The 12,597-nt window shown below is 34.2% G+C and overlaps 2 protein-coding genes across 2 annotated transcripts; both read right to left on the minus strand.

The window, feature by feature from the left end:
- Nucleotides 1–1,843: 1,843 nt before the first annotated feature.
- LOC136070311 (subtilisin-like protease SBT1.5) lies at nucleotides 1,844–3,562 on the minus strand (the record flags this gene model as incomplete). Its single annotated transcript, XM_065780102.1, has 1 exon — nucleotides 1,844–3,562. A coding segment is annotated over one exon (1,581 nt), but the record flags the coding sequence as incomplete, so codon positions are not given.
- Nucleotides 3,563–3,894: 332 nt separating this feature from the next.
- Nucleotides 3,895–6,145, minus strand: LOC112031884 (subtilisin-like protease SBT1.5; the record flags this gene model as incomplete). The annotated part of the gene is given in 1 exon segment (XM_024064593.2): nucleotides 3,895–6,145. A coding segment is annotated over 1 exon segment (2,236 nt), but the record flags the coding sequence as incomplete, so codon positions are not given.
- Nucleotides 6,146–12,597: the final 6,452 nt, after the last annotated feature.

Below are 12,597 nucleotides of genomic sequence, written 5' to 3' on the forward strand. Positions count from 1 at the left end.
TTTATCTGTTAAACCTTAATTAACTGTTGTTTAGTTTTCAAACAGTCCAGTTCTTTCACCCACTCTCTACAAATTCATTGTATTGGATTTGTTGGGTTCATATTCCATACTTCTTAGGTTTGGGTCACAAAAATAGACCCTACAAAACTTATTTCAATATTGATGGTTTAGATTTATTTTCAGAACTAAAAGTTTTAAAATAAGTTTTGCAAATAAATGAAAACTCTCCAATTAATATACTAAATTATATAAAGAGGCTAGAATCTTTTCCAAATGCATGAATTGCTTTCAGAATATTACTAACTATACCTGTTACAGTTGCTTCCGCAGAAATAAGTTTTTCAAAATTAAAATTAATAAAATCTTATTTAAGATCAACTATGTCACAAGAAAGATTAAATGAATTAGCCATATTATCAATTGAAAAAGAAATATTAGCGGAACTTGAATGCAAAAATTTAATTAGTAATTTTGCCCCTCAAAAAGTAAGAAAAACAAACTTTAATTGAAAAAATATATGAATTTATAATTAAATATAATAAAAGACTCTATTTAAAGCTTTCATCTAGAGCCCTCAAATTCATAGAGCTAGCCCTGCCACCTTCTCTCTTAATTTTTCAATCACCTTGATCCCTTTCTTATAGTTGGGACTTGGGAGCATCGTACCAAGGAAGAAAACTTGGTCTTCTTGAGACACCTCGGGTCCCCCAATCTTATTATTATGGCATGATTCATTTGCAAGGACAGGACATAAACAAAGTCTTATGTCCAATTGCTATTCGGGGTGGAATTTGTTACCCTCATGCCCCCATGAGCAAAGATCTATCATAATTGGTATTAATTATTTCAAATTTGGTAACTTTTTTTTTTTGTTGGCAAAAATGCAAATTGTACCCTCTAAATTTGGTTGAAATTTATCACTTCTCTAACTTTACTTTTGTTCAAATGAGTCTTCTAAATTTCAAATTTATTCAATTAAAGTCTTTTGTTCAATTTTATCAAAAAATTGCCCTTAAGTATGCAATTAACTAATAAAAAAATATTTTGATAAAAATAAATTCTTACATAAAAAAAAATCTATAAAATTAATAAAATAATTTTATAGATTTTTTTTTTCATGTGAAAATAATTTTTTTTTAATGGAAAATTTTTAACAAAATTGGACAAAAGGCCTTAATTGAATAAAAATTTGAAACTTTTTTTTTTTAGAATATTAAATATTTTTAACACACATAGGGGAGAGGGGAGAAGGTTTTTAAAGAAACTTACAGTAGTGTATATCCAAAAGAGAAATGATATGTCTACTTAGTTTCAAATTTGAACCAATAACAACTAACCACATGCGATTTATTGTAAAATTGTTGTAGACGTAGTATCTCTCTATCCAAAATGGCCTAACTCTTGAATATACGGCATATGCTTTAAACATCTTTAAGTCACACTCATTTTCCAATGTGGGATTAACCCACTATTTTTTCTTTTGATAATATTAAATATTTTTAACACACACACACACACACACACACATGAGGAGAGGGGAGAATGTTTTTAAAAAAACTTACAGTGGTGTATATTCAAAATAACCTAACTCGTAAATATACAGCATAGACTTTAAACCTCTTTAACTCACACTCATTTTTCAATGTGAGATCAACGAAAGTAAAGTTAAAAAAAGAAAAGAATTTCAGTCAAATTTAGAGAATACAATTCCATGTTAGACAAATTTGATAATAAAACCAATTTAAAATATTATAGTTTTCTTTTTTTACTCATTAGCTTATATCATAATCCATCTATTTTTGTGATTTTTCAAACAAATTATATCAATTCAAAAACTTCACCGTAACATAACCATTGTATAGTTTGTATTAATTAGCTCTGTATAATTTTAAAGTAAACTTCATTAGATCATGCTAAAAGTATATGACAATGTATCATATACTATTACAACATCCCATTTTAATTCTTTTGTTAACGGAATTTACGACCATGTCACTACAATGGGAGAAGTGACTTGGTGCTTCCCATCCGTCCACACTAGACAACCAGATTCACTCCCACTGTAATTATGATGCAGCCCCACTTTCTCAGACAAAATTCTTACCATATAGCTCTGCTTTTGACCTTTCTTCTTGAAAACCAGCTTCTCTTGATCAACGGCCACGGTAACACCTTTGGGATTAGTGATATTTACAGTGTAGTTTGAATCACCATCACCAACATATGTAACCGTTCGATTAACCACAACCTCTGATTTGGACGGTGCTGATGTATCGAAAGACACTGATATTGATGGGTAGTTTAGGTCCCACATGTTTACTTGTTGGACCCCACTGCAACTCACTTTCCTCCTCGAGATCACTTCGATTTGCCCAGTGTTGAAATTGGAAGCACAAAGAAAATTCAAATAATCATCCACCGTGAGATCATAAACCAAGCCCGGATCAACGGCTTTATTAGGATCCACGTGTCCCGCGCCAAAACCAAAGACGCTGGACACGCTGTTATCTTTCTCGTCCAATAGAGTCTTGCCATCATGATCGTCCGCGTAAGCCGTTGTCATCAACGCTGATTTGATCATCGCTGGGGACCAGTCAGGGTGGGCCCCTTTCAACAAAGCCGCCACGCCTGACACGTGTGGGCAAGACATTGACGTGCCCGAGATTATGTTAAACTCCGTTCGCCTCTTATCAGCTGCTACTTCAGTTGGAGGTACACCGTCAGGCCAAGCCGCTAAGATGTTGACACCTGGCGCAATGATATCAGGTTTTAAAACTGATGGGGATATCGAATTGGGCCCACGGGAAGAGAAAGAAGCAACCACGGGTGCTGGTTTTACTCCCAACTGGGTCCCTTTGAAAATGAAGGTGGCCTTTGGGTTTTTAGTGGACTTCATGTACTGAAGCACGGTTGTACGTTTTGATTGCGTGATTGCCAGTCCAGGGATTAAAAATGCATCCGCGACTAAGCCCTCTCCCAAAGGTTCCACGTTGGCAAGAACTAACCCGACCCCACCAGCTTCTCTCACCACTTCTGCTTTCTCAATACGTGGCCCGTCACCACGATCACACAGCACGATCTTGCCACTTACCAAATCCTTATTTAACGTACCAGGCAAGCAAGTAGCATTATCAATTTTGGAATTGGATGCATTTCCCGCGTAAATCAACGGTAGATACTTCCCTTTCGATAAACCATCGCCTTTGTAGAGCGATGATCCAGTAATGACGCTACCATCTCCAAGAACTAGATCTGCAGGGAATCTCCTATCGATGGTGCTTGCTCCCACTGTGGTTATCCAAGGTGCTACGTTTGATATGGTGGAATCAGTTGGACCATTGTTACCACCTGAAGCGGAAAATAAAACTCCGTTCTCTATAGCACCGAAAGCGCCTATAGCAATCGCATCCTCATGGTATGGCACAGGGTCGCCACCTATGGAAATTGATATAACGTCAACACCATCTTCTACAGCGGCGTCGATCCCAGCAAGAATATCGGAAACTGAACAACTATCTTCCGAACACACCTTGTACACTGCAATTCTTGATTTGGGTGCAATTTTTTTTTTTTTTATAATTTGATTGTTGTTGTTGTTCGTTTTTGGATGAACTGATTATTATTGTTGTTGTTGTTGTTGTGGTGTTGTTGTTGCTGGAATTTGTTGCCGGAAATTGATGTTGAATTGGATGCGATGATGAAATTTTTTGTAATAATGCGAAAAATTTTCCGGAAAATAGCATTTTAAAAAACATCCAAACACATAAATATATTTTCCACACCAATTTTCATAATTCAACCAAACACTTTAAAAATATTTTCCTTTTTCGAAAAATAACATTTTCGGAAAATATGTATTTTCCGGAGAACGATTTACACGAAACAAACACAGCCTATGATGCAGCCCCACTTTCTCAGACAAAATTCTTACCATATAGCTCTGCTTTTGACCTTTCTTCTTGAAAATCAGCTTTTCTTGATCAACGGCCACGGTAACACCTTTGGGATTAGTGATATTTACAGTGTAGATTGAATCACCATCACCAACATATGTAACCGTTCGATTAACCACAACCTCTGATTTGGACGGTGCTGATGTATCGAAAGACACTGATATTGATGGGTAGTTTAGGTCCCACATGTTTACTTGTTGGACCCCACTGCAACTCACTTTCCTCCTCGAGATCACTTCGATTTGCCCAGTGTTGAAATTGGAAGCACAAAGAAAATTCAAATAATCATCCACCGTGAGATCATAAACCAAGCCCGGATCAACGGCTTTATTAGGATCCACGTGTCCCGCGCCAAAACCAAAGACGCTGGACACGCTGTTATCTTTCTCGTCCAATAGAGTCTTGCCATCATGATCGTCCGCGTAAGCCGTTGTCATCAACGCTGATTTGATCATCGCTGGGGACCAGTCAGGGTGGGCCCCTTTCAACAAAGCCGCCACGCCTGACACGTGTGGGCAAGACATTGACGTACCCGAGATTATGTTAAACTCCGTTCGCCTCTTATCAGCTGCTACTTCAGTTGGAGGTACACCGTCAGGCCAAGCCGCTAAGATGTTGACACCTGGCGCAATGATATCAGGTTTTAAAACTGATGGAGATATCGAATTGGGCCCACGGGAAGAGAAAGAAGCAACCACGGGTGCTGGTTTTACTCCCAACTGGGTCCCTTTGAAAATGAAGGTGGCCTTTGGGTTTTTAGTGGACTTTATGTACTGAAGCACGGTTGTACGTTTTGATTGCGTGATTGCCAGTCCAGGAATTAAAAATGCATCCGCGACTATGCCCTCTCCCATAGGTTCCACGTTGGCAAGAACTAACCCGACCCCACCAGCTTCTCTCACCACCTCTGCTTTCTCAATACGTGGCCCGATACCACGATCACACAGCACGATCTTGCCACTTACCAAATCCTTATTTAACGTACCAGGCAAGCAAGTAGCATTATCAATTTTGGAATTGGATGTATTTCCCGCGTAAATCAACGGTAGATACTTCCCTTTCGATAAACCATCGCCTTTGTAGAGCGATGATCCAGTAATGACGCTACCATCTCCAAGAACTAGATCTGCAGGGAATCTCCTATCGATGGTGCTTGCTCCCACTGTGGTTATCCAAGGTGCTACGTTTGATATGGTGGAATCAGTTGGACCATTGTTACCACCTGAAGCGGAAAATAAAACTCCGTTCTCTATAGCACCGAAAGCGCCTATAGCAATCGCATCCTCATGGTATGGCACAGGGTCGCCACCTATGGAAATTGATATAACGTCAACACCATCTTCTACAGCGGCGTCGATCCCAGCAAGAATATCGGAAACTGAACAACTATCTTCCGAACACACCTTGTACACTGCAATTCTTGATTTGGGTGCAACCCCATTTGCAATGCCTTGGGCAAAGCCGAGGAAGGAAGCATTAGGGACATGTCGTCCTGCGATTGTGGATGTTGTGTGCGTTCCATGGCCATCGGTGTCTCGGGCTGAGCCTTGTTGTTGTTGTTCTAAGGACCCGGTTAAGTAGTAGCGTGCACCAATTAACTTTTTGTTGCAAAGGTTTTCAGGGAAGTTGTCACCACCATCACATTTGCCTTTCCAGTGAGAAGGTACGGGTCCGAGGTCTTGGTCATTGAAGCTAACATGTTCGGGCCATATACCAGTGTCGAGGACTCCAATGATGACGTTGGAACCTGAATCAGACTCGTTGATTATACCATGTTTGTCTTTGGTACCAATAAGTCCCATGAATTGAGGTGTACGTGTGGTTTGGAGTTGGAGAAGCCGGTCGGGGAGGACCAAAAGTATTTCAGGGCGATTTGTGAGTTCTTCAGCTTGTTGAGGTGTGAATCTGGCTGAGAAACCATGAAAGACGGTGTTGTACACATGGAGCAAGCCATGGTTGTGTTGGGTTTGGGAGTTACTAGAGTTAATACTGGAACTGAGACTTTTAAGGGTAGACTTATACCATGTTTTGTGATTGGAGTATCGTTTAGGTTTAAGGTTGTTTTGGACTCGAACAATGAAGGTTTGGTGGGTGTTTAATTGGAGATTAGGTTTGCAGGAAACAATGGAGAACATAAGGAGCACAATGAAAGTAACAAGCTGTTGAAAGTGGCCCATTTGTAAAAGAGAGGAGAAAGGGGAAGATGTGAATGGCAATTTATGCAATAGCTGTGTATATATAGGAAAATTATAGATATTGGGCGAGTTCAGTTACTCGCTAGTCTATCCCCAATAAATGTGAGTCATTTAACATAAAAATAAAATACTTAATAAGTAGGAGCAATTCTCCTTCATTTTCACGTAATAATGAGTTCCACAAATTAAATTTTTGTTAGAAGTCATCAATCATATAAGATAATAGAACTTTTTTTTTTTAATTTTTTTTTTTAAAAAAAATTTTGAGAATCAATATAATGGAGCATTAAAACTAGAGTATCGTTTACCAAAAAAAAAAACTAGAGTTTTGAATAATTTTTCATAAAATTTGACATAATTTCATATATTAAAGACAATTCATTTAATATAAAAAAAAATGACAAAAGTTCATAAATTATTTATAGTATTAATTAACTTGCATTTATTAGGGGTGATTTTGGAGTTCAGCCGGTTTTTAGTAAGTTCTACAACTGGACCGGTTTGGTTGATTTGTCAAAACCTTGGTCCAAAATTGACTGGAAATGTGAAGTGGATGGACTAATTTGGTTGGATTCAATTTGGTCGGTGTCAATCGGGTTACCAAACAGAGAATTCATTTTTTTAATTTTTTTTTTTAAAAAAAATTTTGAGAATCAATATAATGGAGCATTAAAACTAGAGTATCGTTTACCAAAAAAAAAAACTAAAGTTTTGAATAATTTTTCATAAAATTTGACATAATTTCATATATTAAAGACAATTCATTTAATATAAAAAAAAATGACAAAAGTTCATAAATTATTTATAGTATTAATTAACTTGCATTTATTAGGGGTGATTTTGGAGTTCAGCCGGTTTTTAGTAAGTTCTACAACTGGACCGGTTTGGTTGATTTGTCAAAACCTTGGTCCAAAATTGACTGGAAATGTGAAGTGGATGGACTAATTTGGTTGGATTCAATTTGGTCGGTGTCAATCGGGTTACCAAACAGAGAATTCACATGAGAGAGAGAGAACCTGAACGAAAGGGCAAAAATGGTGGTGTCAGTGGTTTCAATTCAACTCGATGCTATTTTTTGCAAGACTAGGATTGAAATCAAAACCAAAATTTTTTTATAAAGAGAATCAGAACTGACCAAATCCCTTAGGAAACCGAACCAAGTTGGTTTTTTCAACCGGTTTTGGTCGGTCAATGAGATTTTCCAGTTTTTGCTAATAGCCTTAGCATTTATTAGTGCAAAGCATTAACATTTTATTAGGGTGAAGCATTATGTCAACTGTATTGCATATCAATTGAGAAAGTCTAGTTCATTAATAAAATTTCATTTTCTAAATCTAACCGTTTAGAGGCTGTCATAGCGACAATTTTGTACATATGCAAATTTACAATATTCAATATGTTTTATGAAATGAATGGTCTGTTTACAATATTTAATATGTTTTATGAAATGAATAGTATGTTTGGATTGAGAGGAGGGAAGGAAAGTAGAGTAAATTTAGTCCAAAGTTAACTTATTTTTAGCTAACTTTACTTTACTCTCCTCTACTCTTTCTTCCTCCCTTTCAATCCAAACGGGCTGAACTGTTTTCAACTCTAGTGAAATGTAATTAAAGGAGACGATCCTTTTTCTTTTTCTGCCGTAATATTTGCTAGAACAAAGGTTATGAAAAGCTTCAAGATGAATTGAATGTAAATCAAGGAAGAGGTTGAAGTGCTACTGGAAACGTATTGTGGAACCAATGAGAATTGAGAAACTGGACGGTGAAAGCCTGACACATGCATGCAATGGAGACAAATATTGGCTTACTATCTTTGTGGCAGTTTTTTTTTTTTTCTTATCATGCAGTCATAAGAGTTGATCCTGATCCTTGAATAATACGTGCGTTACGTACTTTTGGCATACTTTTTCTTTTTCTTCCTTTTTTTGGGATGATGAAATCTTTGGAATAATAGTTTAAAAATAAAAAATAAAACGTTCATTTCTTGCATAAAGCTGCTTGAGATTTGGATATGTATGATTCAGTATTTATGTAGTGTGCGTTTAGACAAGCTGAAAGTTTCAACTTATTTGCAATTTCAGCTTATTTTTGTTACTGTTTATAAGTTTCACTATATTTTTTGGTATTATTTATGAATCTCACTACACTATTCAACTAATGTTTATCTTTATCTACAATACTTTCAACAAAAAGTTTTCAGTTTCAATTAAATAAATTATTTTCAAACGGACACATAATATGAAAAAGTAAAAGAAAAAAGATGATCTAAATGTAGGAGAGGTTTGAGGGAGGATTTGGTACGTGGTTGATGAGAGATATGCGTTAAAGGATTAAGGCCTCGCTCTGTTCTTCTTTTATAAGTGTTAAATTTTGTGTACAACTCAAATTATGACTTCAATATCTATTGTCACATTTTGGTTAAATTAAAGCATGCAATACAGCTAAAGAAATGAATTAATAACTTTTTGGAAGATTACATGATTAGTATAATAAGCTAAAGAAAATTTAAGGGATTGCATGATTGTCTTAATGTTCATTTGCAACTATTTAAAAGGATTTAATAGTAGTGAGACTAAAATTTGTGATTTGATGCTACAAATAATAAAATCAACCTCCTCCTTAGAGAGGATATCTAATGAGAAGTATAGTCTTGTAAGATCACCCTCCCACAGCATGTAGCACAAATACATGTGATGTAAGATAAAAGCTTTACGAGACTGTCTCACAAGATATTCCCTCTTCTTACCCCTTTTTTTCTCCCAAAAAAAAAAATTTGGACTTGTTAATGATAAATTACCGAAATAATTATCCAATGAAGCCTAACTCGTATGAAGTTGAGAACTATGTCAAATTAACCATTATTTTAAGGATAAAGTTAGCTACAAAATTAGTTGTAACTTGAGACTACAAACTCACTTAATAAAATAAATATTACTGTATATTTTGAAAATCTAACCGTTGAATTACATGTTTTTTACGCTCTTAATGCACATGTCAATTTTTGTGTCAATCGGATATCATTTACTATATAATCTATAATCTTGTGTTTTATGCATAATTTTAAATTACAAAAACTTGCAATTTAAAATTTTAAAAATTTATTGATGATATAGTTATTGATCTTTAATTTTCTTGAAATTTTGCAAACATGAAGGATATAACAAGAATATGCAATCTAATGGTGGATTTGTCAAAATTCACCTCTAATAAAAAAATATTGAGTGAATTTATAGTCTAATTTTATAATTAATTTTGTAACTATACTTTGTCCTTATTTTAAACTAATTTTAAAAAATAACCCCAGAATCTAAGAAGGTAAAAAAAAAATATGACGTCATGCATGCAACTGATGCAAGGGAGATAAGCGGTTGACTAATTGACTTGACTCTGCTTGTAACGGTTTTATCATTAATTCTTAACGGTTTTATCATTAACTCTGTTTGTAACGGTTTTATGTCATTAACTCTGTTCGTAAATGGAAGAGAAAAAAAATAAAAAATAAAAAGTAGATGGTGGGATATTATGCGTGAGGGGACTTCTTCAGTTTTTATTTTTTGTAAGTGCTTAACTTTTTAAAAATGTTAAAATATTATTTTAGTCCATAAATTTTATCAAAAGTTTGTTTTCTAAATTTTAGAATTTTTTTTTTTAAACTTCAAAATTTGTAAATAGCTTTCTTTTTTCAATAATTTAGAGACAAAAATAGAGATGAAAAAATAACATTTTTTCAATAGTTCAAGGATTAAAAAAAAAAAAATCATTTTTAAAAACTTTAAGGATGAAAGTGAAACATTTTCAATAATTTAGAGATGAAAATGAACTTTTCTATAATTTAGGGATGAAAAATAAATTTATTAAAGTTTAGGGATAAAAAAAATAAATTTTTGATAAAGTTTAGAGACCAAAATAATATTTTACCACTTTTAAAATATTTTGATAGTTGGAAGAGATCAAAGAGATTGTTTAATCTTAGACATCTCTATTATAAACATAAAAAAGTACCAATTGAATTACAAGATTTTTTACTGTAAATGATCAATTTGTATACACATCAAGTTATTAAGTTACAAGATTCTCAAAAAAAAAAAAAAACGTTATTAAGTTACAATGTTTTAAACTTTTTGTTGTGGCTGGAGGATGAGAGAGTACTTTTTGTGCGTATGTCTAACTTGAGTATGTGAAGCCATTAATATTTAAATTGTTCATTTATTATGATTTCAATGTCTATTATCACATTGTGGTTGGCACATGCAATAAAATTAAAGAAATTAAATGTGGCTTTATAACGTTTTGGAATTTTGCATGACTAATAATGATGAGCTTTGACCCAATGAAATTAAAGAAATGTGGCTTATTATGTTAGTTAATTATTTTGTGCTCATCGTGTTTAGATTTGTCAATTTCTTTTCTGCAATATCTAGTTTTTGGTATCATTGATGCCTATTAAAGAGCATTTGCAATGTTATTTGGCTATCAAAGTAATCAATATTCAATAGCCCAAATTATGATACACGGATTTCTTTTTCTTTCTTTTTTTTTCTTTTTCTTTTTCTCTTTTTTTGGAAGTAAATTTTTATTTTTTATTTTTATATTTTTGGAATACAAAGATAGAAATTTTACTCTAGTCTAATCTAAGTATATATGTGTTTGAAGTTCTCTACCAAAGACTTGAACCTCAACCTTTGCCCCCTATACCCCACAAACACTTGTATTTGTGAAGTAACCATCGCACCAAAAATATGAAATGGTTGGAAGTAAGATTTGAATCTATTAGTTTGTGTCTGACTTAATTGTGCTAAACCATTAGGGAAATACACTGATAATGAATCTTTTCTTCATTTTTTTTTTTTTAATAAAAAAATTGTACCTTTTTAATGAGTAATGTTGAATTGAGGGGTAGCAAGCAAACCCATTCATAAAGCACTTTGCAGGGAAGGGGATTTTATACAATTAAGGCAAGATAATCGATTCGGCACTCTGAAGCTGCGATTTATCTGAAATTTGGCATTCATTAATACTAGTTAAAGTCACCTATTCTTTCAATATTGTTTCACTAAAAGAATAAAGGTTCAAATCTTTAACATGTGGTTTGATAGAAATGTTAACTTCATGGAGGCAAGTTAGGACAAGAAGCTATATTGAAAGATATAAGATAAGAAGCATTTGACCAGTTTCTGATATAGCTTATTTGTTGAAGTTACTTTTTATCTCTAATTTAAGTAAATAAATTATAAAACTGGCTAAACACAGGCATCCTTTTCTTCTTTTTTTGCCAACAATAATTTCTACCCACAATTATTATTGTCTTCTATAGGGATGGCAATTTATATCCAACCCACAGATACCTGACCTGGCCCGGCCCGACCCTAATGGTTCGGATTTTACCCGGCTAGATAAATTATAGGGTCGAGTATGGGTTTTTTTTTTTTTTTTAAAAAACCCAAAGCAGGTCCGGGTCAGGTTCGGGTTTTTGCAAAAACCCGGCCCGAACTTGGACCCAAACTCAACTCGTTTATATATATATATATATAAGTTAAAAATACTAAAATACCCCCATATATAGATATAAGTTTTTTTAAAAAAAAAAAAAAAACCCCTTACCCCATATTCCCATTTCACTCACTCAGTCGTTACTTTATTTCTCCTCTCCCACTCTCACTCAGTCACTCCCTCTCACTCACCCCTAACCTCCAATCTTCACCGCTGGCCTGATTAGCCTGAAGACCTTCACCGCCGGCCATCACTTGTACCTCCAGCCACCTCGCTTCCTCAATGTGTCTCCACCACCTCGTTCTCTATCTTCTTCTTCTTCTTCTTCTTCTTCTTCTTCGTCTCAATCATGTGAGTTGTTAGTGTTTGTGTTTGTGATTTTGAAAGGGAAAATCATAAATTTGAAATTTTTGTGTTTGTGTTTGTGTTTGTGATTTTGAATGGGAAAATCATAAATCTGAATTTGTGTTTGTGTTTGTGATTTTAAATGGGAAAATTATAAATTTGAAATATTTGTGTTTGTGTTGTGTTAGGGTTTGTGTTTTTTTTGTGATTTTGAAAGGGAAAATCATAAATCTTTGGCCATTGTTCATCCATGATTTCCTAGTGGGTCTTTTTATTTTTCAAATTTTCAATTTCATTCTTTGATTTTTTCTGCCGATCCTCAAATCTTTATTATTTTTCAACAATTTTGTATGTGGGTATTTCATTCTTTGATTTCTTTGATTTTCTCTACCTAAGTATACTCCTACTAGTCTAAAAAAAAAAAAAAATTATGTTTGCCCAGATTCAAGCCTTGAATTTGGGCAACGCTTGAATCTGGGCAAACACATTCTCAAAAATAAAGAATCTGGCAAACACATTTTCAAAAATAATGAATTTGGGCAAACTTTTTTTTTTTTTTAATTATAGGGCCACGGTATAGGCTTCAGCCATTTTTTTAATTTTTTTTTTTTTTTG

The sequence above is a fragment of the Quercus suber genome, unplaced genomic scaffold (assembly GCF_002906115.3).
Source record: "Quercus suber isolate HL8 unplaced genomic scaffold, Cork oak 2.0 scaffold_225, whole genome shotgun sequence".
NCBI classification, from domain to species: Eukaryota; Viridiplantae; Streptophyta; class Magnoliopsida; order Fagales; family Fagaceae; genus Quercus; species Quercus suber.